Source organism: Sodiomyces alcalophilus (genome assembly GCF_042370955.1).
Source record: "Sodiomyces alcalophilus JCM 7366 unplaced genomic scaffold ACRALscaffold_4, whole genome shotgun sequence".
NCBI classification, from domain to species: domain Eukaryota; kingdom Fungi; phylum Ascomycota; class Sordariomycetes; order Glomerellales; family Plectosphaerellaceae; genus Sodiomyces; species Sodiomyces alcalophilus.
Window position 1 is genome coordinate 24,214 of NW_027263535.1, and position 25,175 is coordinate 49,388.

General features: G+C 53.2%; 10 protein-coding genes across 10 annotated transcripts; 3 read left to right on the forward strand and 7 right to left on the reverse strand.

Moving 5' to 3' along the window:
- Positions 1–1,631: 1,631 nt before the first annotated feature.
- On the reverse strand, positions 1,632–2,928 carry ACRALDRAFT_1064559 (uncharacterized protein). The gene has a single exon (XM_071016992.1). It carries the CDS (start codon positions 2,727–2,729, stop codon positions 1,851–1,853), a length of 879 nt encoding a protein of 292 aa, XP_070874294.1. The 5' UTR covers positions 2,730–2,928; the 3' UTR covers positions 1,632–1,850.
- Positions 2,929–2,931: 3 nt separating this feature from the next.
- Positions 2,932–3,616, forward strand: ACRALDRAFT_211460 (uncharacterized protein; the record flags this gene model as incomplete). The annotated part of the gene is made up of 7 exons (XM_071023690.1): positions 2,932–2,968; positions 3,057–3,076; positions 3,114–3,192; positions 3,253–3,289; positions 3,348–3,386; positions 3,419–3,527; positions 3,605–3,616. The coding sequence occupies 7 exons, from the start codon at positions 2,932–2,934 to the stop codon at positions 3,614–3,616; spliced, it is 333 nt and encodes a 110-aa protein (XP_070874295.1).
- Positions 3,617–4,108: 492 nt separating this feature from the next.
- ACRALDRAFT_1077016 (uncharacterized protein) lies at positions 4,109–5,509 on the reverse strand. Its single transcript, XM_071018577.1, has 3 exons — positions 5,378–5,509; positions 4,962–5,287; positions 4,109–4,879 (listed from the first exon to the last, which is right to left on the reverse strand). The coding sequence occupies exons 1-3, from the start codon at positions 5,491–5,493 to the stop codon at positions 4,212–4,214; spliced, it is 1,110 nt and encodes a 369-aa protein (XP_070874296.1). The 5' UTR covers positions 5,494–5,509; the 3' UTR covers positions 4,109–4,211.
- A 1,310-nt stretch (positions 5,510–6,819) lies between these two features.
- Positions 6,820–8,278, reverse strand: ACRALDRAFT_2041675 (uncharacterized protein; the record flags this gene model as incomplete). Its single annotated transcript, XM_071021172.1, has 2 exons — positions 6,820–7,078; positions 7,143–8,278. 2 exons carry the CDS (start codon positions 8,276–8,278, stop codon positions 6,820–6,822), a joined length of 1,395 nt encoding a protein of 464 aa, XP_070874297.1.
- Positions 8,279–9,604: 1,326 nt separating this feature from the next.
- On the reverse strand, positions 9,605–12,117 carry ACRALDRAFT_1064554 (uncharacterized protein). Its single transcript, XM_071016991.1, has 3 exons — positions 11,700–12,117; positions 10,414–11,572; positions 9,605–10,234 (listed from the first exon to the last, which is right to left on the reverse strand). The coding sequence occupies exons 1-3, from the start codon at positions 11,837–11,839 to the stop codon at positions 9,995–9,997; spliced, it is 1,539 nt and encodes a 512-aa protein (XP_070874298.1). The 5' UTR covers positions 11,840–12,117; the 3' UTR covers positions 9,605–9,994.
- Positions 12,118–13,886: 1,769 nt separating this feature from the next.
- ACRALDRAFT_1077013 (uncharacterized protein) lies at positions 13,887–16,225 on the forward strand. The gene is made up of 3 exons (XM_071018576.1): positions 13,887–14,692; positions 14,813–15,353; positions 15,447–16,225. Exons 1-3 carry the CDS (start codon positions 14,382–14,384, stop codon positions 15,621–15,623), a joined length of 1,029 nt encoding a protein of 342 aa, XP_070874299.1. The 5' UTR covers positions 13,887–14,381; the 3' UTR covers positions 15,624–16,225.
- A 335-nt stretch (positions 16,226–16,560) lies between these two features.
- ACRALDRAFT_211457 (uncharacterized protein) lies at positions 16,561–17,093 on the reverse strand (the record flags this gene model as incomplete). Its single annotated transcript, XM_071023689.1, has 3 exons — positions 16,561–16,571; positions 16,641–16,734; positions 16,821–17,093. The coding sequence occupies 3 exons, from the start codon at positions 17,091–17,093 to the stop codon at positions 16,561–16,563; spliced, it is 378 nt and encodes a 125-aa protein (XP_070874300.1).
- ACRALDRAFT_1051258 (uncharacterized protein) lies at positions 16,892–19,469 on the forward strand. The gene is made up of 2 exons (XM_071015681.1): positions 16,892–18,356; positions 18,455–19,469. Exons 1-2 carry the CDS (start codon positions 17,117–17,119, stop codon positions 19,321–19,323), a joined length of 2,109 nt encoding a protein of 702 aa, XP_070874301.1. The 5' UTR covers positions 16,892–17,116; the 3' UTR covers positions 19,324–19,469.
- On the reverse strand, positions 19,469–21,214 carry ACRALDRAFT_1077011 (uncharacterized protein). Its single transcript, XM_071018575.1, has 3 exons — positions 21,009–21,214; positions 20,729–20,932; positions 19,469–20,661 (listed from the first exon to the last, which is right to left on the reverse strand). Exons 1-3 carry the CDS (start codon positions 21,090–21,092, stop codon positions 20,065–20,067), a joined length of 885 nt encoding a protein of 294 aa, XP_070874302.1. The 5' UTR covers positions 21,093–21,214; the 3' UTR covers positions 19,469–20,064.
- A 133-nt stretch (positions 21,215–21,347) lies between these two features.
- ACRALDRAFT_2034446 (uncharacterized protein) lies at positions 21,348–24,771 on the reverse strand. Its single transcript, XM_071020755.1, has 2 exons — positions 22,901–24,771; positions 21,348–22,770 (listed from the first exon to the last, which is right to left on the reverse strand). The coding sequence occupies exons 1-2, from the start codon at positions 24,479–24,481 to the stop codon at positions 21,691–21,693; spliced, it is 2,661 nt and encodes an 886-aa protein (XP_070874303.1). The 5' UTR covers positions 24,482–24,771; the 3' UTR covers positions 21,348–21,690.
- Positions 24,772–25,175: the final 404 nt, after the last annotated feature.

Here is a 25,175-nt window from a genome sequence, read left to right on the forward strand (position 1 = left end):
TCGACCTTCGGGTCCGGGCAGCTACCGGTAAGCGCGTATTTTAAATAGTTATAATACATAGGCTTTTAACGGTGTAAGCGCTAATAGGGGTATTTATAGGACCACTAACCCCCTTATCCGCTATCCTTTAGTTAATCGGAACGGCCGCCAAGCATAGTATACACTACTAAGCCCGCTACGGGTATTCGACTTCGAATTATAGATAAAATCGATAAAGGACTGGCTATAATTAAGGATCTCTAGCTAGATATTCTTCCTACGATAATCGCCTAATTTAAGTAGCTTAGTAGAGGACCACTAGGGCGCAAAGCGATATACAGCTAGCATAAACTCGCGGATTACTAAAATCTCGTCCACCTCCTTTTATCCATGGTTTCTAGCGCGCGATAATTAACGGATCTAAGCTTCGTACTAAGCCTCCGGCTTAGTATTTCCGCGTTAGGCATCGCGTAGAATAGATCGGTAGTCGTTCTGGATAGTCGATAGGATAGCGAGCTTGCTAGGAGCGTAGGCGTCCTTAAAAGCTTTAAGTAGCTAGCGAATAGTATAGCGACCCTCGCGGACCGTGGATATAAGCGGCTCTGCCCGCGTTACTAAGATAGCTTTAAAAACAGCTATCTCGAAACCGGCGATATTACTAGTCTTCCGGATCAGAGATAGGATCGTTTTAAGCTTCCTAGTAAGGGGTTAGTATTCCTTTCTCTTTAAATCCAAGGACTATAGTGCCCTAAGCAGAGCTGCTTCGACCTTATTATCGGATAGTTACTTAACGATTTCGCCGCTACGGGTTATAAAACGCTTGCGGATCTTATACTCGGAAATAGGATTAAGCTCTAGCAGGATATCGTTAGACTGATTAGGCTTATCCGGATCGATTATATACCATATTTCTAGCGTATAAGCCACGCCTCTAACTATAAAGTACTAGTCGATCCAATAATTCGAGTACATAAGCTTAGGCATATCCGAAGCGTTAACCGCGTAGTCGATCTCCAGGGTATAGGCCATAGTGCTTAAAAACGGAAAAGTAAGCGAGGTGTAGGTGTAAGGGAGCAGGTGATATATAACAGAAGTGGACAGGGGATAAAATAAATATAGGAAAGAGATAAAGGAATCATAACTCGGAACGGTCTTTACGATCAGTGGAAGTTACTAGTATACTACTACCACCCGGGCTTATAACTATCACAGACTTTTACCACTACGCTAAAAAGGAATATCCCTTATAACGATAGGGTAAGTACTGCTTATATTAGTTATAATAATATTTTTATAGGGCTATAATAAAGCCACCGAGCTGCTTAAGTACTATGCTTATTTTAATATACACGCTTAACTGTTCGTTATACTGGTCTTACACCACTACTTGATTTCCCTAAAGTCGGTGATAGTTTAAGGCAAAAGCCGCCTAAAAGGGGCCCTTAAGATATCTAGTACAGGGAAGGAAGGGGGCACAGGAATAATAGTACTACCTCTGGCCTGCGGGCGGGCATAGCGGGAATAACCTAAAAGATAGTAATGTTAGGTATAGGTATCTACTCAAGCTGTATATATAAATTGTATGTATACCTTAGGGAGCTTGGCGGCTTTGTCATTGCTCCACAAAAAGTCACGTGTAAGGTCTCTCTATGGAAATGTGAGGTCTCCCTAGAGAGTCCCTAGATTTTAGCACACAGATCAAGATTTCCAGTCAACTGAATCAACAGACCGACATCTAATACTTTGTACGCTGCTTGTGCAACACTATTCAAACTCAATCGTTGACGCGAGATTTGCAGTGCGACATTCAGTGTATATCTCCTTCACCTGCCTTACCCTTACTTTGAGCTTTGCTATTATAGAGCCTCTACCTAATTCAAAACGTCATCATGGTCGGTGGTGGTTATCAAGTCCTTCCACGTCTCAAGGTTCTGCGCGTTGACTTCGGAAATCCCCTTGACAATCTTGTATGCGTCGGTCCCAATCACGAACCGCGGCGGAAGTGCCCGACCCTCAGCCCGTCCGGTTCCAGTAAGTGCTTCAACAATCAACTTAGCACCTTTGACTGGATCTCCTGGTTGATTATGGTTGTAGGCCTTGAAGGCTTCCAAGACTGGGTTCACTCCCTCCGCCAGGTCTTCGATAACATTTGCAGCCTGGACCTTATGACCCTGGTCCATGACATTGGTGCGGAAATGGCCAGGCTCGATGCAGGTGACCTGAATACCCAAGTGTTTGACTTCGCCCCGCAGGGCCTCAGACAGCATAGACGCGCATGCCTTGGTCGCGCAGTAGACACCTGCGGCGGGACTGCCAAACCAACTTCCCATGCTTCCGAGGTTCGCCACGACACCGCTCCTCTGCTTACGCATAGCAGGAAGCACGGCGCGGATGACATTAAGCTGGCCGAAAACGTTGGTGTTGAAAATTGACTGGACCTCGTCTCGGCTACATTCCTCGACGCCTCCAGTCAGGAGGTACCCGGCGTTGTTGACCAGGATGTCGATACGGTTGGTTTGTTGCAATACTTTTGCCACGACTTCGGAAAGGTTCTCGTCGCTGTCGGTGACGTCGAGTCGCTCAGCTATGGCACCTTTGGCCACTAGATTAGCCAGTTTGGATGGATTGAGCGCGGTTGCAACAACGACATCACCACGGGCCAAGGCTGCCAGGGCGATTTCTCGGCCGAATCCCGAGCAACTGCCCGTAATGAACCAGACCTTCTGACCGGGAGCACTGACGGAACCCATGACGAATGGTTGAGCTTAGACGTTCGAACTTCGAAGAAGTGCTTAACTATGGTCGTCTCTCGGAGGAGATTAAGGTATATAAAAGTTGAGACTGATACTAAGTAGTCGGCATATAGACCTGATAATAACGTATATTATGTGTGAAGGGACAGAGGGGCGCTCGAGATACTTATACCCGACAAGGAACACCCAGAGGCGATTTATGATAGAGCCTTTCTACTACATTTGCCGATCCAAAGGTTCTGTATGTTGCGTTATCTCCTGTGCCGTCGGTATTGTCTTAATTGTAAATCCCGTCCAGACACTCCAGACTGCATGTGGTCTAAGTCGGTCGTTGGAGCAACCGCGTGTGTACGCAGAGTCGCATGAATGATGTGGCCGGAGTTTATGCCATTCTGTCATTGGATCTCCCTTAATTATGTCTTGGAGTTCATGTCATGCTGTCCTTGGAACCTCCCCGATCGTGTCTTAGAATTTGTTTATGCCATGCTATCATTGGATCTTCCTTAATTATGTCTTGGAGTTCATGTCATGCTGTCCTTGGAACTTTCCTTGATCGTGTCTTAGAATTTGTTCATGCCATGCTATCCTTGGACCTTCCTTAATTGTGTCTTGGAGTTCATGCCATGCTATCCTTGGACCTTCCTTAATTGTCTGGTGTCTTAGGGACTATGGTTGCAACACGTGAGGCCATTTACCGTTTACCGCTGTCAGGCATTTCTGCCCAAAGCCCCGATAATTCCGATGGGTTACATTCCTCGCATACGTCAGCATCTCGAGCAAATACATCAGTACTTCGTGTGGATATACTACAGTGATTTTACCCCTCTTCTGACGAGGTGTATATTGGACATCGTGGACTCGTATCTTTTCAGAGTCCGCAATAAACACAAGTCACACTTTATAGATTAACGAGATTAGTAGGAAGATTGGGTCTGATTGGAGCTATAGTCGGAATAACGCGCCTCTTCGTATATTACCTTTGGGTCTGTTCCGGGAGCTTATAAAGTCCGTAGTACATAGAGCTATGCTATCGCTTATAAGTCGGGCATCGTAAGTCTTAGAACCGAGTCACGCTCCCTGACATCGCTGCATCAGTGTACCACTTCTATAACAGGAAGCTCTGTATGCTAACCACGATATAGCGCCTGCGTCTACAACGACTACCGATTATACTTCTAGCTATCAGTGGCATATGATATTCTCGTTTCCTTGAACATAGACAACATTTTATATACCACCACGGACAAATTCAGTTTGGCGGCAAGGGAGTACAGGGAGGGTAGATCCAAGCACGAACGTTCGTCGTCTGTCCTTTACAAGTGGTTTCGCAATACATTATGCATTAGTTAGCTAATATACTGTACAGCGTCTTTATTCTTTCCTAGTCATCGTGAACAGAGCTATTTTCAAGTCTTATTCAAGCTCCAATGCCTTTAGTGGCTTTATATAAAGCGCCCGGGCAGTCAGTTTCGTATATTATTATCTGCCTAATACCTGTTTCTCGGTGACGAAGAACTTATCCTTCTCCTTGAGCATTTGCTCATGTAAAATTGGTAGAAAATCGCCAGGGATTTGCTGGCCAACAGCAATCTTGATTAGATCGCGCTTCCCAGTCCATAAGTGCTTTATGAAGGTACCAAGACATTCCGAACCATGTTCGGGAAACCCATTGGCCTCAGCGCAAGGTAGTTCCTTGATGTTGTCTTCGTAGTCATATCGCACGTAGTTACCAAACCCGCCTTGGTCGGAGGGATGCCCGAATGACTTGGTTCGATACTCGGTGCAGTTCGGGTACTTATCCCCGTCGATACAAGAGGCCCAATCCTGCATGATGTTGAAAGTCGTTGGCTTGTTTTGGGCGATAATAAATCCCGTGTTGAGATAAAGCTTGCCCTTCTCGTCCCTATTATGTGGAAGATCGGGATCAATGGCGAGGGTTACAGAGTCTGTATCCCGAATGCCCCAGTAATTCAGGAGCCATTCGAAAGGCAAGTCCAGGTGATTAAAAATAGCATCCGAGTCCACGAAGACACAGACGCGGTGCTTCTGGAGCATCCGCTCAATGATTGACGGCTTTTTCCATGAAGCCCGGCGGTCCTCAAATTCACCCGTCCGGACAAAGTAGTACGCGTAGCCATGCACCTTGGCTGTGCTTCTAGGTCAGATGGGTTTTCGGAGAAGCAATGCCTCCTCGACATGGGGCAGGGAGAAGGGGTGAGAATATCTTACCATATACCCAGTGCTGAAGAATTCCGAGGGACGGGCCATGGATAGACTCAGCATTAGTCCAATTCATCGGCTTGGAGCTGAAAATGTGACCGTCGGTGTCGAGCGGGCGACTGTCCAGATCCAGGATGCAAAGGTTCTTTCCAAGCGGCTCAGTCCAATTCGGCTTGGTAGGAAGAGCCCACTCAAAGGCTCCATAAGGTTTATATCGTGGCTCATCAATTTTAATGGACGGATTAGACACTTGTTGGAAAAATAAATCGCGAAGCACCGTCGAGTGGAGCGGCCGAAGCTGCGATGATGGCGGTGACCCGAGTAAGGCTCCCGAGCTTGGGTGTTGGTAAGACCGTAAGCCTCCGGCTTTTCCGTGTTGGTTCAATGTTCAGAGGGGAGGGAAGGGGCAGAATCAAGATACTCACCGTAAGAATTCGCGGCCGTCCCGTCGATAATGCGTCCATCCTAGGAAGCCGAGTAATAGAAAGACGCAAACCGCCGGGATCACGGCCAAGCGACCATTGGCAAGGCTCGGCAGCATTCTGATTAGGATCCCACGGAGCGAGAGACAAACATAAGGTGGACCGAAGGGAGAGGAGCGAGAAAAGCAGATCTACTCCGTACAACGTACGGAGTCATTACGAACAAGACATTACGGAACGGAATTTAGGTTTCTGACTAGGTACTTCGTAGTGACGATCTTTCCCGGAGATAGGTGGCGTTTCAGCCGTCTCGTAATTAGGTACTTGGCAATTATCTATGAGGCACGCAGTGGTATGATTACTCACCACCTTTGTTGACTTCGTCCACTTTTATTGGAAAGAAGGCGGTCTGTATAATTGGGCACGGAAAATCTTTTATTCCGTTTGAGCCTAACGACGTACGCAGTACATGTAATACATCGTGTCGAGCCACTCGCTGTCTTCGTGCACTTTACCTGTACGCCAACCTTCCGCGTAGCAGAGACCTTACACTTATCCGGCGGTCGTCCAAACATCTGTGCCTACACTATATACCTACATTGGTAGACAATGTTTGTTCGAGTAAAAAGCCCTTGATCCTAGCCCCGCGGACGGACGCTGCGGGCCCCAAGACGAGCCGCGACGCCATATGGTCCATTCAAGGGCACTAATCCCGTGGGACGACCACGCCGCCTAGTAGCCATTTCGGTATCGTGCATTTATTCTGGCTTAATATATAGTGCACGCACGACTCTGTTCGCTTATAGGTATTTCCACGCCGGTTAGATCGTCTGCCCTGCCAAGCCCCAATCTTGGCTCCAAATAGCCAGGGAGAGAGACGCCAATCTTGTTGCTGCTTCTCTACGGACCTGCGTAACTTGAATCGACAGGCCATTCGCGTAAAATGCCGACCTCTTAGCCTTGGTGAGTGAATCTGGAAAATCTCCCCAAACTGCTCTTCCTCGATATGACCATAGTCTCGACTCAGCCTTAGCTTAGAGAGCTCGAAAACCCGGCCGATGCGGCTAACAGACTAGCCAATGCAGGGCAGCATGCCTACCAGAGAGTGGGTTCATGTAGAAAGGCTCCCATACGCGGCTAGGTCGTTGTCGTTCGGGAGTCACAGGAGTAGAGCCCGAAAACGGGATGGTCGGGTTCCGTGTCGACTACTGATTCGCTTAGCCGACACAGATATAGATATAGACGATGGAGTCGTCTCTTTCCGGACGACCTGTGGTAGTGCTATATATCTTTGGCCAAGAAGACAGAAGCTTTTAGACACTTGGTCCAGCTATGATAACCGCCGAGGAGTGAGATGGACAAGAGCAGTCATTCCTGTTAGGCTGGGTATCGTGCCACGTTCCCTATGAAAACGGGTGTATCTGCTCGGCTCTGCTGGGCCGAAATCAGGTCCTTTGGAGGTTGTGGCCCAGCCAGTCCGATTCGGCGTCAGGAAGCCCGCTAGTAGCGTCGCATGCCGGCTCACGTCCGATACCGATATAGGTTTGACTCGCGACAGAAGCAGGCTCCGCAACCTTTGGGTAGTTGAAGAATTCGAACACGTCGAGTGCGTCGAGTTCGCTTAGAGACGTCGGCTGCGTAGAGGTCGGCTCTGCGCCAGAATTGCGTGTCGAGGCCGTCAAGGTGACCAGATCGTGGGCGCTCCTGTATAGCATTGTCAGTCTCCTCCTTTCCCCGTGTCCTTGGGAATTCCCGAGTGTATGCTCACTTTCTCATGGCGGTGAACGTCATGTCGCCTTGCCGTCCCCGGAGAACGACACGCGCCAGGATGTTGGCATAGTTGTGCGCCACCTCCCAGTATCTGCCGACGTGCTGCAGAGTAGCGACGAAGAAATTGATCCGCGGGTCGACGGGACACTCGATGGTGGCAGCGTGGACTAGGAGAAGTCTAGCAGCTACCCAGAGAGAAAATGCAAAGGGTGGCCCGAGTAAATCGATGGCATTGGCATCCAGGACATCCTGGGCGATGTCCCCCAGGCTCTTCACCGCCGACAGGCATCGTTGCATGGCATAGTGGGACGGCACGAAGATGTTCGAACGAACGGTCGGGTAGGCGGCGGTGGAATGCAGGCGGATTACGGCCGTGACAAAGGCACTGTGCAGGATGAACCAGTTGGCGACGCGACTGGCCGGGTCGGAGTGACACAAGGCGGAAATCTTGCTGTACTCGCTGGGCAGGCTCTGCAGCCAGGCGTCGAGAGCACGGTCAAGGTTACGGTAAGTGTTTCGCCAGCGATTCATTTCGGCAGATGACGTGAGATCTACCGGGTCCTTGAGAAACATGTGGACACGGCTGACGATACGGAGGATCTCGCAGTGATAGGAGAAACTTCCGAGGTTGGCGGGGTGGTCGAGTTCGTAAGTAGCAGCCCCCAGCTCCTCGGACCAGCTCCATGACCGCGTTTCCACCGGGACGTTCCGTGAGAACAAGTCATAGGAGCAAGGTAGGCAGCGCTTCATCTTGGTATCATCGAGCAAGAAATCGGAGGCAGTCGTTGATATTGTGGCATACCTGTCGAGGAGATACACCATCCAGCAGAGACGTCGGCGACCTTCGTCTTCGATCCATGAGTCAGGAGGGCGGCTGGCAAGTCTTTTTAGGGAACCGGTTCGCGGCATATCTCCGGCACTCGGCGACAGGAAAACGCTGCTCTCCTCCCAGAGGTCAAGCTGTCGCACGTTCTGCGCGGCGATGGCTAACAGGTTCCATGCGCGCGGATCGTTGGAGGTGCCGAGTTCGTCGAGGCACAAGATAACAAGGGGTCTAAGCGCCTCAACGCTGACATGATCTAGGGCGTAGACTTGGACAGTTTGTCTCGAGGTGGCGTGGTAGTGGGCCTTCATGGCAGGCGAGAGGCGGGGGTCTTGGGAAAACCGCAATGTCGTAGCGACGATGGCGTGCAGGAGGACCCGGTCGGCTTCACCGAGCGATGTCGAGCCAAAGAAGGTGCCAAAGGTAGTCTTACGATCGAGAATAGGACACCACGTGTTGCAGTGTTTGAAGTAAAGGTCAACGAGGGCGTAGACAATGTCGTGTGGTGGTAGGTCGCGGCTGGAAGAGAGCGAGTACGGCACCCTCTGGACAGAGGTCAGGATGGGGGGGGAAGGGTTCGGCTGTCCAACCCCATCGCCGACGGATGGCTTTAGGAGTGACTGCTGAGCTCCCGCTCGATCGCCGGCGGATGACGGGCCAAATGGGCTGTTACCCGAGGAAACGAAGGATTCCGAATGGCCTGCGGAACCCTGAAGTGTTTGGCCGGACGGAGTGAGGTGGTCATCGAGTTGAGAAGGCGGCAGCCTTGCCGAAGGCGAGCCGACATGGTCATTGGCGATATGATCCTCTATACGGCGGCCCAGCGCCTGGAGGAGGGCGTCAATCTTGTTGACCTTCGCCTCGAGTTCCAGGCTGAAGCCGATACGGCTACCAGGTTTCTGTCTCTCGAGGTAGACACATGTCCGATTATGCCGGGCGCACCAGGAGCAGGCCGGCTCGGCGCGATCACACTTCACCTTCCTGGCCTTGCAGAGCTCGCATCTATAGAATTCCAGTTAGTCGATGAAAGGAGGGTGTCCTTCGGGGGATGGACACCGAGTACGGGCGATGTATGTGTTGACGCACGATGTCTTGTCGTATTTGACCCGCTTGCGCTTCCTGGGGGGTTGGGCCGACCCGTTGGCTGCGGCAGTCTCTTCACTACTAAATTCGCCCGCTTCGCCATCGTATCTGCCTTCGGCTTCATTCTCTCCCTCGTCCTCGTGACTGAGGGTCGATGTAATGTCATCTTCGGGAACTGGCGTCCGGCTTGCAGTCATGATGAAATAACGGTGCGAATGAGAAGAACAGGCCCATGCGTCGTAGGCTACGCCAAGTAAACCATAGTGTAATAACGCCGGACATTAGGGATTTCTGGAACGGTCGATAAAGAAGTCGAGGGGTACAGAATCGTCGACGTCCTCGAGATGCTGGTTCTGGTTGTTATTGCCGATAAGATGCAACAGAGGCCAGAGTCCGGGCATGGCTCGGGTTTGACGTTTTGGTTTGGCGTTCGGGAGTGCCGTCCGACTGCCACTTTTTAAGTACCAGTAAGTACTGTAACCCCTGATCCACACACTACTCCTCACCTATCCACCTTCCAGTATAAGAGCTTAATAAGGGTTAGGAGCATAGAAATGACAAATAGAAACTATCAAATGTACCTCTACGAAAGAATACGTGGGGACCCATGAAACTGATCCACCCACTCGGCGGGTCCAGTTAGTCTGTTCTTTTTTTTTTTTTTTTTCCCTGAATCTGTCCTGCCCCTCGCATCCACATGTAATACAAGGTAACCAAGTCACCATGATGGAATAAGAGCGAGACTGACACAACAGAAGCTATGGTATATTAAGACAAAAGACCGGAAATAAAGAAGACTAAGATGAAAAAAGCGATACAACTAATTCAAACTACTCCAGGCACAAAAGAGTCATGGCCCAGCCTAACTGCGCTCCGTGCCTTCAGCGTCTCCATTCGCAATACCAAAAGCGCGCCCCGACATCCTACGAATACGTCTCAAAGTCTCAATTCGCCCAACCTGCACTCATACGAACGGCCTTCTCCCAGATAGCGAACCGCTTAGATGCTTCCTCGGAGCTGATTTGTGGCTTGAAGATGGTGCGGCCTTTGGTGTTGGTATCCTTCAGGTCATCGAACGACTTCCACAGGCCAGACGCCAATCCCGCGGCAATGGCCGCGCCAAAGGCCGTGGTCTCGCGCATCGCGGGGCGGTTTACAGGAATGCCGATAAGATCGGATTGCGTCTGCATGTGATAAAAGGAAGCAAGTCATCAGCTGGTCATTCTTTCGTCTCTTTCTCGGTTGGCCTCCCATGTCACATGCCAAACACGGCATCCCTTCGGGCCATCTTTCCCCTCTCTCTCCCTCCCTTTTGTGCAACTCATCCCGCATAGAAAAAAAGGTGGGGCGTTGTTTTACATACCTGCATGATGAGATCCGAGTTGCACATGCCGCCGTCAACGGCCAACTCGGTCAGAGCGTGGCCGCTGTCTTTCTCCATGGCGTTGAGGATGGCCTTGGTCTGGAAGCAAGTAGCCTCAAGCGTGGCGCGGGCGATGTGGCCGGGTTTGGTGTAAGCCGTGATGCCAAAAATAGTACCGCGCGCATCGTCAATCCAGTACGGGGCAAAAAGACCGCTAAAGGCGGTGACAAAAGTGCAGCCGCCGTTGTCCTCGACGCTTTCGGCGAGGGCACTCATCTGGGCGGAAGACTCGATGAACCTGAGGTTGTCGACGAGGAATTTGACGCTTGAACCGGCGACAGCGATGCTGCCCTCGAGGGCGTACATGGTCTTGCCCTTGCCGAAGTCGAAGGCGACTGTGGTCATGAGGCCGTGCGAGGAGATGACAGGTTTGGAGCCGACGTTGTAGAGGAGGAAGCAGCCGGTACCGTACGTGTTCTTGGCAAGGCCGGGGGAGAACCCCTTCTGGCCGACAAGCGCGGCCGACTGGTCTCCGAGGACGCCCATGATAGGCCATCCCTCGAGCACGGTGCTGGCCAGCGAGCCATACGCCTTCGGATCCGCAGACTGGACGATCTTGGGCAGGAGGACCTTGTTTCGGTCGATCCGGAACCAGTCAATGAGCTCATCGTCGTAGCGCCGGGTCTCGATGTTCATGAACATGGTGCGGGACGCATTGGAGGAGTCCGTGACGTAGACGTTACGGTCCACCCCGCCATTGAGCTTGTACACGAGCCAGGTGTCCACGGTGCCAAATGCGAGGTCACCACGCTCATATGCATCCTTGACCGCCTGGACGTTTTCAAGAAGCCAGAGCAGCTTGCTGGCAGAAGGGTAGGTGGATAGGGGCAAGCCGCAGCGCTTGGTGAGCTCGCCCGAGCCCAGTCGCTGCTTGAGGCGGCGGACGAGATCTTGGGAACGAGTGTCGGTCCAAACAATGGCGTTATGGAGGGCCTTGCCAGTGGTGCGGTCCCACACAACGGTGGTCTCACGCTGATTTGTGATGCCGATGGCCCTGATCTGCGTCTTAGAATATCCTTGTGCCTCAAACTGCGTCACTGCCTTGTCGATACACGTCTCGACTGAGGTAACAAGCTCTTCGGGGTCGTGCTCGTGCCATCTGCCAGTGGGATTGTGTTAGCCGTGGCCCGTGATATGTAGTGGGAAAATCAGGAGGGTAGGCAACGATGCGGTCCCGCTGATGGCTGGATGTCATTTTTCTTGCAAAAGGAGAGGGTCACACAGACCCTGATTGAGGGTAGTACTGTCGAAACTCGAAGTTATGGGTAGCGACAACCTCGCCGATGGGGTTGAAGATGAGGAAGCGTGTACTCGTGGTGCCCTGGTCAATGGCACCGATGAACTCAACATCTGACTGACTGCCCATGGTGGAAGTAGATTTTCGTTTTGGTGGACGGAAGTTGCGAGAGCATACACGGAATCCCCTGCGGTCTGCGCTGTGCAGGGTTCGTATTTCGCGGCGGGGGAATCGCGGGGTAGTGGACAAGGCACGGAAGAAAAGGGAAAAGGTACCGGGGAGTAAAGGGATAAGGGGTCGTGTTGGAAAGCACGCAAACGCCAAATTCATTAATCAATGGATTTTGGGAGAACGGGGAAATGAAGAGAAAAGTTGTCGCGTCTAATATAGAGGTGTAAAGAGAAAAACGTCTAGGTCGCATGACCCACGATGTCAGATGCAAATGGCAACCTTGGGTCTTATTCGTTTTCTTCGCATGGACCACTTGTCTAAGCGAAAGTACACTACTTGAACCCTTCTCTACCTCTTTTCCTATTGTGGCTCCCTCGGGGAAACAGGTTTGCTCCAATACCATTCCGCGTTGGACATAAGAGAAGCTTGTCTTCCCCAGAAACCCCCAAGAGTTCCCCTCATATGCCCCCAAGTTTTCGAGTTTGGAGCTGCGCTACATCTGGGCGGGGCCGGCTGTCCCTAGCCTAGCCTGCCCCTCATTCTTTTCCCCGTCCCATCCTTGTCCCTTCAACGCCCTACGGTCCGTACGTTGTATTTGTATATAGGGGAATATGGAATAAACGTCCTCCCGAACGCCTCGGTTAGAGTGTTCCTAGACTTGCGGTTCCTTTAGATCTGCGGTTCTTAGTCAGTCCTTCCGTGCATTTGGGGAATTTGTCGCTCGAGGGGACGTGGGGGCGGTGGAATTCGGGGTTCACACCCGACCGTCGACATCGTAGTAATCCACAAATGTGGGGTAGATTGTCCCTCCAGCCCACTTCCCGCGACGATGATGTCATCATTCGCCTTTAGGCTCGTTATGTCCTAGCGAGAGCTCGGGGTCTCTCGGTCAGCAAGCCCCATCTTGCTCCAAACACGACAAACAAGCGCTGGATTCGGTCGTATCCCGGCTTTTTCATTTTTTTCTTTAAGCTTAGCTGACTGTTCCTCGTGTCAACCCCATAGTCAATTGTCGTGATACGCGCGCTCGCGCAACTGTACCCGTACTTGCCCCTCCCCTTCCTTTAGGTATAACACAACTAAAATGTGTCATGGCATCATTGAAGCGCGCCTGGCACATACGAAGTATGGATGACCGATGGCCTCCCCTTCCATGGCTTATCGCCAGCTCGGCTTCACAATCCCGGGCTACATTTGCACAGGTGCAAAATCCGGACGTTGACCCGTCACGGCCCTGCGACGTCACTTACGTACAACCCTGCTGCCCTGTTTCCCATCCAACCGAAATGGACATCGCGCGACTATGTAATACTCGAGGGAATTTCCCCGCGTGCAGTCAGCAAGGGCGCATGGAAGTACGCTAGACCCCAGGGAGAAGAGGGGTGTGCAATCCTACATCAGGCTTTGCATATTTGTATGCTTGCTACAGGCCCTAGATTCGCGGCCACCTCCCAAATGCGGAAGGTCTTGGTTGATTTAGAGTAGACCACAAAACTCTTCCGCATCTACGGAAAACTTCGTAGGTAGGTTCGTCCGTCGTAAGTAATTAGTGTGCGTCCGCGTTACGCTACTTGACAGGACGTCGCTGTCTCTATTTTCGAAGTCTGCAAAATTTTCTCATTTTCTCTAGTAGGACCAACCGACGGACGAGTTGCGGTCGACCGGAGCCGGACAGGGTGGTTCAGATACGCTATCATCTAAGTGTACGGAAGTACCCAGAGTGCCAACGGCGAACGCGGCACTTGAGAGGCCTGGCCGGCCTGGCCAACTGCCTAGCGCGATCCCTCCCGCTGATGCGGCGAGACCCTTGCCTACAGTAAAGACGAATCGAGACAAGGAGGGCCAATTCCACCGATGTCATGACGGGGTGGTGAATGACCCCTTCAATTGCACCGCTTGAACCGAGCTGCATCCCCCTCTCCGGTTAACCCGGCATTGCGCAACAGTACTCAGTAGAGAAATCTTCACGAATCCCGTCCTCCTAGCCTCTAGGTCGGTCCCTAACGTCTAGGTCACTCCATTGAAAGGCCAAGGTTTCTGGCCCTAACCTTATCTCGGCCTATCCCCTCGTCTTATCTTACGTGCCTGGCCTTTCTTTCCAAGTTGCTCGCTTCTCTCTCACCATCATTCATGCATTTTCGGTTCTCCAACCCGACACAAAGGCTTCAGTTCTCACAAGAATCTCGGAAGTACCTGGTCCTATCCGTCGAACCAGTCCCCGAGAAGAGTCCGAAATGGGTATTTCTCCCCTTAAACCCCTCTATTACCGAGACATCCTTCTTCTGGCACTTTAATCCTCACGTGGAATCACTGTATCAGTGGTCCCGTCCACCTGTCCCGCCCCCTGGGGTAAAGGCGGGGCGGAGAGGACATAATACTCGGCTCTTCCCCGTGGAGAGCGCCCCGGAGGTCATTGAAGTGCCCCGTCCCTATCTCTCATTCCATCGTGCTATCCTCTTCCCTTTTTCACGTCGTCTATACTGGTTATTCGTCCCAACTAATGTCTGTCGTTATTTGTCGAGACTCCCAATCCGAGTCGTCCTGTGTCGATAAGACTTCGCCCGACAAAACGGAAATGGGCACTGGAGCGCACAAGGAAGATGCTGAACTCGGCAACTCGGTGCCGCCGGCAGCCGTCGCCGAAATCCAGGATAGGCTCTTCTGGGTTCGCATCCGGGAGGACTGCCTTGAAGCCTTCTCCGAATTCTTCGGCACGATGATTCTCGTCTTGTTCGGTGATGGCGTTGTTGCTCAGGTCGTTCTTAGCAAGGAGACCAAAGGAGATTACCAAAGCATATCGTGGGGCTGGGGGTAAGCAATGCATCGAATTCTTCCCCTGAGTAACACGTTACACGTTACACGTACTGTTGAGAAAGAAAAGACCCAACAAACACGAAACCTGACTAACCGCCAACCGACCAAACCTCACAGCCTCGGAGTGATGCTCGGAGTATACGTCGCGGGCAAGTCCGGGGGTCACCTCAACCCTGCCGTGACGTTGGCCAACTGCATCTTCCGCAAGCACCCCTGGCGAAAACTTCCCATTTACACCATCGCCCAGATCCTGGGAGCTATGGTCGCCGCCTTCGTCGTGTACGGCAACTACCGCCCAGCCATCGACCACTTCGAGGGTGGCAGCGGCATTCGGACGGTGACTGGCCCTACCGCCACGGCCGGCATCTTCTGTACTTATCCCGCCGAGTTCATGGACAGGACGTCCATGTTCTGGTCCGAGTTCATCGCCAGCACGATCCTCCAGTTTGTCATCTTTGCCCTTCTGGATAAAGACAACATTTGCCCTCCCCAGTTTGTGCCTCTCGGCTTGTTCTTCCTCATCTTCGGCATTGGCGCCTGCTGGGGCTGGGAAACCGGCTATGCCATCAACCCGGCTCGGGACTTTGGTCCCAGGCTGGTCTCATACATTGTCGGATACCCGGCCCAAGTGTGGAGTGCCGGTAACTATTATTTCTGGGTAAGATCCATCCATGCCAGGTTTTGGCGAATTTTGCCGCTTTACGTACTGGATGACGCTAGACCCTGTTCTCTAACTGTTTTGGCGCCGTAGATTCCCATGGTTGCTCCCTTGGTGGGTTGTGCCTTCGGAGGGTTCCTGTATGATGTGTTCATCTATACGGGCGAGAGTCCCATGAACACGCCCTGGATGGGTCTCCGGCGGCTGTTCCATCCGCGTCGAAATGTATGGTCTAATACGTATCAGCTTTCTTTGGACTCCAAAGTATAGTGGTGAGAAAACGTTGAGTTATAGGTACAGTGGCTGACACAACTGCCGAGCCACTGTACTTACAACGCCAGGCCTATAGGTACGCGTAGTTAATGTTTGTGTCGACTTACTGTAGATGGGAAATGGGGAAGGGGATCAGGGGATAGGCTTCGAGGCGGTGATGTCGTTGTGTCGATTATCGACATCACCTTGGGGTGTCGAGTATTATCTTGAATGTCTGTGATAGAGTATTTGTTCTAGCGTTTCTGGCCAGTTTGACTCTTGTCTCGGTTGTATGCTAGCATGCAAATCTTGTGCCGATCCATAAGACGACTGAAAGTGAAGATAGACAAAGAAGTGAGGCATGAAGTAATGAACATAATCAAAAGAGATATACCTGCATGAAGCTATCGAAGACTTCTAGTTAACATCAGCTTCGTGCTTTCAGAACACCACCTATTTGGAAACAAACCGTCAGAAGAAACACCATATATCTTCAGGAAGTTAGTTAATGGTCGTCAGAACAAGCAAGCTTCTGCAGCTAGCCGTCCGAATGCATAATTACGAATATAGGGCGTCAGGGCTCAGGGCGTCATGGGGGGTTCAGTCCGTTCGGACAAGCGATACCCCTTGTACTTCGTATTCGTGCTCTCAGTACTCAAACTCGGCCGAGACGTATGGCCTCTCTAGCTGGGTGCCTGGTATTAGAACGCATTGGGCATTCCAGATCGGGAGTGGCTACGCCGACGATCTTGACGAGGTGGACACACGGACAGTCGGACTTCTCGGGGTGGGGTGTTACAACCTGGGAATCTGTACGTTGTACACTATTCGTAGTGTACCTCAACCGCGTTACGGGAGGTATGCTGATGGTATCCACACACGTGATTCTGGGCGAGAGCGGGAAACTATCCGTCTGATCCGGCTGATTAATCAACTTGACAATCTTGCAGTAAGGTCAAGGGAGACCTCGGGTCAGAATACCGAAGGACCCCGAGTTTTAGCGTCTTGGCTTCGGTTAAGAAGCCCGAAACCAACGCGAACCCTCTAGGTTGTGAAGCTCTGGCGAGCCGATGCGCGATATGATGTTCGCAAGGGCGACTAGAGGCCGCCAGAGGATTGGACGAGGCGTCTATTCTACCCCATCAGCGCCTTTCATTTTCGATTACGACTGTAATTAATTAATCGCTCCTGCGAATATCGAATAAGCTGGCCCACGTGGGGCCCTGTGCGCTGTTCGAGAGAATGGAACGGCCAAGTCGCGGATTGATTTCCCGAGAACTTCTTGTAGTATCCTTTCATGAAATCCCACGAATGACGGGACCCTATCCTGTCGCGACTGGTCGGCGTCGGTGTTGATATTACTTCTTGCGTCGCTGGTTTCAGAATATCCCGCCATTGCGCCTTCTTAAGAGGATTAATACTCGTCTCCCCAACCGGCGCATGGAGAGTTGAAACCTGAACTAGCTCCCCTCTTGATTCCGTGGTCATCATCCTCGCTTCTACTTCTAACCATGGCGTCGACATTCGCCAGACTAAGGAAACCCCTTGCGGCCCTCACTGTGGTCGCTACAGCCACCGCCGGCGGTGCTGTCTTGTACACAAACGCCAGCCACAGACCCGTCTCCGACTCTCCCCTCGTCGAGCTGCGACGAGATACGAACGGCCGAGTCATCCCTCCCAAGTTCCCTTCCATCAAGTCCCGGGCCGAACAGGTCGACGAGCTTCGCCGCCATGGGTCAGACGACGATGCATACGACCTCCTGATCATCGGCGGCGGTGCGACCGGAACTGGTATTGCCCTGGATGCCGCCACCCGCGGGCTCAAAGTAGCCCTTGTCGAGCGTGACGATTTTAGCAGCGGGACGAGCAGCAAAAGCACGAAGCTCGTCCACGGCGGCGTGCGATATCTCGAAAAGGCCGTCATGAACCTGGACTATCCTCAGCTAGAGCTCGTTATGGAGGCTCTCCGCGAACGCAAGACCTTTCTCGAGGTCGCCCCTCACCTCTCGTCTTCCCTCCCTATCCTTCTTCCTCTGCATCACTGGTGGCAGGCTCCATACTTCTGGGCCGGTACCAAGGCCTATGACTTGCTGGCCGGCTCGCAGGGGCTAGAGGGCTCCTATTATCTGACGAAGAGTAAAGCGCTCGAGGCGTTTCCCCTTCTGAAGAAGGACAATCTGAAGGGCGCCCTGGTGTACTATGACGGCCAACAAAACGACTCGAGGATGAACGTCTCCCTGGCTCTCACTGCCGCTATGTACGGCGTAACGGTGGTTAACCACGCCGAGGTCACGGAGCTAGAGAAGGACAGCTCCGGAAAAATCCGCGGGGTGCGCGTGCGCGACGTCATGGCATCCCGGGACGGCGGAGACAACAATACCCAGCCATTCTCCGTCCGGGCCAAAGGGGTAATCAACGCCACCGGTCCCTTCGTTGATGCCATCGAGAAGATGGATGACCCTTCGAGGAAGTCCATGGTCGCGCCGAGCTCAGGCGTTCACATTATGCTGCCCTCCCACATGAGTCCTGAGGGAATGGGTATCCTTGATGCTGCCACCTCCGACGGCCGCGTCGTCTTTGTCCTCCCTTGGCAAGGCGCCACGCTCGCTGGCACCACGGATGTCGTCTGTGAAGTGGAGCGGGAACCGGTGGCGACGGAGAACGAGATTGATTTCATCCTCAAAGAGGTTCAGAAACTGCTTGCCCCCGAGACCAACTTATCACGATCCGATATTCTGGCATCCTGGTCTGGTGAGTTATCCGGCCCATTATCGCATTACCGTCAACGGGGCGGTCCCTTCCCCCACGTGTTTTGCCACTGAAGAAGCTAACTTGACTCAATCGCGAAGGCATCCGGCCCCTTGTCAGGGACCCCAAGGCCAAGAACACCGAATCCCTCGTCCGAAGCCACCTTATCACGGTATCCGATTCCGGCCTGTTGACATGCGCCGGCGGCAAATGGACCACGTACCGACAAATGGCAGAAGATGCTGTTGATGAAGCCATCAAGGCATTCGATCTCCAGCCCAAGGCCGTCACCATGCCAGACATTAGCGGCGCGGCAGGGAAGGAGAATGCCTGGGTCACCAGTGGCAGGTGTGTCACCAGGCATGTTCCGCTCATCGGTGCCCATGGCTTCTCCCGTCACCTCCACCTCGCCCTGATGGAGAAATACGACCTGGACCCGGTTGTCGCTCAGCATCTTGCTACCAACTATGGCGATAGGGCCTGGGAAGTGGCTGCGGCAGAGTTTGGAGAATTGGAGACTGCCGCTCGGCCCGCGTCACACATCGTCCCAGGCTTGCCCTTTATCGACGGCGAGATCCGACACGCTGTTCACCGTGAATTGGCCCAGACAGCCACAGATGTTATCGCGCGCCGTACCCGATTGGCATTCGTCGATGTCAACGCCGCTCTGCGGGCCCTGCCAAGGGTGATCGACGTGATGGCTGAGGAGCTTCGGTGGTCGGACACTAGGAAGCAGCAGGAGTGGACCGAGTCGGTTCAATTTCTCAAATCAATGGGTCTCTCTCCGGACAAGCTTCGCATCACCCGCGAGGAGGTCGTCCGTGCTCAGCTCCCAGCCGCGACGTCTTGGACATCTGGCCCTGGGCGTATGGGTCTCAGTGGTGGTTTGCCAAACCTGGGCGACCTGGGTGTTGGGGCGGTGTTGGCAAGGGACGCAACGGAATTGTCGACCAAGTCGTCAACATCATGAGTGTGAATGGAACGTGAGCGCTGCATTGAAGGTGTATTTTGGGTCAGTCAGCATGGCATTATCAGGTGGTACAGGTGATACCTCATGGCGTTTCGGCGGCTAGATTTATTATGAACAAATAATAGAAGATCAACATTCCATATGGGACGGAAGAACGATGAGAATGTTTTGTCTTATGCGACTAGTCAAGGTCACTATCGTTCGGTTCATGCTGGGTGTCTGTCGCGCGCATTGGCTCTTGTTCGTTGACGAGTGTAGAGGCTCCTCTGAGTCTTCTGCCTTTTCTGACCCCACCGTCTGAGAAGCTCTCGTTCATGTTGAAGAGCTGATCGCCCTTACCATGGTAAGTACGAATAAGGACCATGTTCCGACAAGTTTCCAGGCGAAATGATCCAAAACACCCGGCGAATTTCAATTCAGCGGTCATTAAGAATGGTCCGTCAGCTATCAGTGGCATGGCCAGTGACTGATTGCAGGACCAACTCGTTGTCCCCTGGTTCCACGGACCACATGTGTGGAACAACTCATGCGTCTCGAATCCCGGTCAGCCTTGGCTCTTAGAACTTGGGAGTCGTGGGAGCAAACCCAGAACCATCGCGGAATATGCGCCCATACGGAGCCGAGTGAAAAGAGCACCAGAGGCCAGAGGCGAGTGGCTGATGGCTTTCATGCCTGGACAGACTTTCGTCCGCCAGTGCCGGCCATATCCCGACAGCCGCCTGTCAGTTACGATAACCGGCTTCAATACACCCCCGGGAAAACGGTCCACTTCTCATGAATCTTCTCCTCGCCAAATCGATCGATATACCACTGTCTTCCTCTGACAGTCCTCGGTAGCATAGCAGCGATCTCATTGACGAGAAACGCCCTGGCAGGGACGCTCCAACCAGAGGCGACCCAGAAACCGAACCACTCCACCCACTCGCAGAAGTAATGAGGATAAAGAATATACCGGAAAAGCATGGCCTCGGGAACGCGGTAGTGCTTGTCCACACTGACTCGGGCGTTTCCCTTCTGCTGTTGTTCTCGAATAACCTTCTCTTGCCGGCGCCGCTCGATGCGGCGAATCTCCCTGAGCTCCTCGTCATGCAGATAGTTGCCTACGAGGCCAACGAAGAAGATGACGACGCCAACGACGAATTGTATGGTTGAAAAAGGCGCAAGCCTGGCGGACCACTCGAGGTCGGTGACGGGGCCATAGGCGGCGAGGTATGCGCCAATGCAGGTGGCGTTAACTACCTGGAAGATCGCGGCGAGGAGGAAGACAGCCGGGTGGATAGGTGACATAGACGGTTGGATGAACGGGAAGAGGATGGCGCGGTAGATGTAGTGGATGACCTTGGCGTCGCGCTGTCAGCTCGTGGCCATGCGAGACGGCCAACTAGGAGGAAGAAGTGGAACATACGAAAAGGCTGGCGAGAGCCTTGTTCTGCCAGGGCAAGTCGGTTATGCCGGCCTGCTTCGGTAGCGTGCTCATGATATAGAGGAGTAGGGTGAAGCCAGGGCATTCCATCAGGAACCAGGCGACACGTCCAGGGATATTGATGCGACTGTCGACTGAGGTTTTGCCCATGCCGTACCACGAGGTGGCGAACTGGCTCAATGAGAGCTGGTCAATCGCGCCGAGAACGTCAGCAATCATTCTGCATGAATGGGAAAGCACAGGAAGATAGGACTAAGAATACAGCTGGGTATCCAATCTGCCAGTAGTAGAGTATCAGCTCCCAGTTTTCCCGGGTCGGGGGTACCCAGTCTTGGATGAGCGCCATGGTAGGGTCCTGGCGGTTGGTTTGCAGGTAATGTGCGCGATCCTGGCGAGACGATCGTTGGGGATTCGGCCCCAGGACTATATCAATCTGGACATAGGGAAGCGGCGACCGAATAGCTCACGAGAATGACGTTGACATGGGCTCTGCTTGAGGTCAACCTTATGTCGGGTACTTCGTAGGTCCGGTCCTAGCCACCTTTGCTTCGCCACACAGCCATAGTGTGGCTTATTAGCATCTAAACGGGGATATACGATGTCAACGGAAAGCCCAATCACGAAGACCGAGAACAATTACGGTCACAAATACGCAAAAATCTCGTCGGATTCGTAACAGTCAGCCATCACCACTATACGCGTTGATGGTTAGAATCCTCGCTTGTTTTGCCGAGCCACCGTACGTGCTCCATACGAAGCAAACCGGCATTCAAACCCGCCATCCGCCAATGCGGAACCAATACTCCCGCTATTTCACAAAACCACGCAACTTTTAACATAACCCAATTCGGTCTTCCAACTCCCCGGGCGCTAGTATTCCTGATGCCTAACCTTGTTGAACCAAAACTTGATGACGACAGCGGCCTGCTTCACACCGTTACGCCTCACATGAGAATGCAATCCCTATCCCTCCCTCCACTGGCATGGACGGTACCGCCGGTTGGCACCGGTCGACCCTGACCAGGTCTCGCTGCTGGTCTAAGGGGGATCGCTGGTGCTGGGCCTGGCGGATTATGGCCTGTGTCTAGATTGGGACTTTGAACTGCCCCCGGTAGGCTAGAAGGGTGGCTGGGATGACCTACGGGCGGCATGTACGGGGTTGAACTCTGCGCTTGCTCGTAAGAAGGAGGCGCATCTTCGTCGTCCTCCCTTGTCCGGTTCACTGGCTGCCCTCGCTGAGGAATGACGGGCGGAACCAAGGGCCGTACCTGTTGTGCTGGAGTCTGCGCGCTTTGTCGTCGTCCCGTTGGCATCGCCATGGCTGTGACCGGTTGGGTAGCTACCGTGCTCGAAGACGTCCTTGGAGTGACAAGGGACGAGTTGCCATCGCTACGACCGCTGGCGCGACGTCCCCCCTGGTTTCCGCGACCATGACGATCTGGAGGCATTTGTATTGCCTGCTGCTCGATGTATTGTTCGCTGAGAAGCCTTTCACGGTGTCGGCGCGCCTGTTCGGTGCGGTGTCGTTCATCTTCCTCCTCCTGCAGCTGGAGTGCTAGTGCCAGATCATGGTCCTCTTGCGTAACGTCAGTGAGCCCAGGGTGGCTTGATGACGGGTGAGCGGCTTTTCCTCGTGGCCCGACCGTTGTCCACCCGCCTTGGTCTCCGGTGGACGACGAAGGTTGTTCATCGTACCACGCAGTTGAATGCCCTGCCGCGTCGGACTGCCCGGCACCGCCGATAACCCGGAAATCTCCTGATAAATACTCCGTGTTGAGCCCATTGATGTCGGTTAGAGTTTCCCACACAATCTCCGCGTGGGATGAGTAGCCGGCATCGGTTACAAGAGCGAGGAGCTGATGGCTATGCGGATGGCGATAGAGCGTGGAGAAATGGTCGTTCCGAAACAATATTGCTACCATACCAGGCTTCATGGCTTTGGTAATGACGTCAAGGCCCCAGGGTGTGAGTTGCGTCGCAGATGTTTGAAAGAAAGACTTCATTGAAATGATATCTTGGTATAGCTGCTGCTCTTCCTCTGTTAGGCCGTCCCCGGGACGGTTGGCTCAACTTCTGCTCAAGCTCCTCCTCACGAAAGAGAAGGTTTTGTGCATCTTCATATGATGCAGCCTGTCGCTCGAAGGCCATGTAGACAGGGTCGGACTTGGTGGGCAACCAGCCGTGGATAAGTGGAATGGCGAATGCTGCATAGAAATTCATCTCGACAGTATCCTCGAACGTGCCTGGGATCAAGTCATCCCGCTCGGATGGGTCTAGTTGCGTCATCGCTGTCCGCTCGAACGCTTGGACGGTCTCCCTGGTGGGAACGAACCTAGGGTTGACGTTCATTCCAGTGTGCAGACCCTTGAGGAATTCGTAGAGGTCGCCAACATCTGGCAGCGACGCATCCGCGTTGGTTCGCCTGGGAGACATGAGCTCGTCAAATACGGCGTCTAACAAGAGGCCCAGGCTAATCTGCTCTCGGGACCGAAGCACTTGGACAAGTACAGTGTCGGTAAGCTCGGCCGGGGTAGTCAATGTCAAGGCATTCACTAGAGCGACAAGGGGGCAGGGGCCATTGGCGTTCTGGACAAGAATGGGAGATGTCCGAGGGTTCTCCTTGGCGGTATGATCGTACCAGGTGATATTCTTGATTTGATACGTCTCTGATTTGCTGTCCACCGGACGGGGCGAGTGACGAGAGATTTGTTGATCTTCTGTAGGTCTCGTGGGCAGTGCAGGTGCAAGGGACGGCCCCTGTTCCCCGGCTTCCTGGGATGCCTGCTCGGGCAATTTCTCCAACGCGCTGTCTGTCGGAAACGCTCCCCGATGGTTGTCCTCTGTCTCGGCGACTTTGGCCGTTGAAGAAGAACCTGGAGTTGTCCCCTTCCCCTTGCCCCAATCTTGTCTCAAGTCGTCCTCCCAAGCATTCCCGGTCTGGCCCGTCGGATCACTGGGGTCAGGTGCAGGCGTTTCGGCAGGCTGAGGGGCATTGTCATCACCCCAAGCTGGGGTGGGACGTTCAGGCGAGAAGGACTGCAGAGCCGGTAACGCAACGTCTGGGGGTTCGGCATGCTTCTGACGGTGTATCTCGGGCTGCCACGGGTCCCGGTCGGGTTCTGGTCCTAGGTCGGTAGGAAACGGCGGAGGTCCCGGCGGCCTGGCATCCTTGTCACTGCTGATCGCCTGCCACGGGTTGTTGCTTGGTCCAAGTGCGGTGTCAACACCGGCAAACCCTTCCGTCGGGGTTGCTGGTGTAAGGTTGAATGTGCCAGGAGACACGTCCGGGGACTTTCTAAGTGGAAGGTCTTTTCTTTTGAAGGGATTTGTCTCGGTCCGTCCTAACGTTATCGTCTGCCTTGTAGCAGGGGATTCTGCTGGCCTCAGAGAACTCTGAGGTCCAGAGGACTGCCCATCAAAACCGGGAACAGAGAGAGCGGTTTTCACCACGGTGTTTTGCGTGGCTTCATTGTTATCCTCGGCCCCCGAGCTCCCCGGGGCAAATGATGATGTGCTCGTCAAGTTCACCGGGCCAGGTCTGAGGACATCGGGGACATCAGGATGGGATATCTGTGGCGACGAGACAAGTCCGGGGACTTCTTCGTGACCCAAAGTAGCGTTCGCGTCGGCGTTGGGGTCGTTATCAGACCGTGAATCGGATAGTCGGGTCTGGTTCGGGAAAACGCCGCTTGTGGTAGGTTTGGTATCGTCGTGAAGCGGATTGGGCGTGACCATGGTTTCGTAGAGGCTTGGCAGCAGGTTGAGCTCGGTAGGCGTCGAGGCGAGGATTTCGCAGCCGGCTTGACAGCATCAATAGCACGTAAGCTCGGTCGTCTGCGAATGTTGGAAAGAGATCGACGACATCAGCATGGAACGTCGCGAGAGTTAACGTGTAGGCATTAGATGTGAGCTGAGAGAAACACGCGCGGCGCGGTCTTGGACTGTCGGGAGAAAGTATGTGGTCAAGAAGTCCCTCTATTGTCTATGGTATCGTGGAACGAGCGGAAGATAAACCTAGCTGTCATGGGCTTCTGATCTGTTTCATGGGAGGTTGGGTAATACGTGTAGCTCCAGAGGCGAGACTGGAATCGAGAGGGGAGCGCTGACGAATGACGAAATATGCGGGTTGGGAAGTGTACGCTGTACATGTACATATGTACCTGCGAGTAACCAAGCTCGGATGGCAAGGTTACATAAGGCACTTACCTAACCTCAGACCATGTGCACGTACACAATGGTGGGGCGTGGTTTAGCTAATCCAAACCTGTCCGTGTAAGTACATGTATTACTGCACCCACCACAGACGAACACTTCATGCGACGTGCGAAGTATATTCGCCAAACACAACTGGAGCAGGCTAATACCTAAACTGTTTTGAAGATTGTGCTGAACAGTCTTGGAGGAGGCAGGGACAGCGAAGACGAGGCCC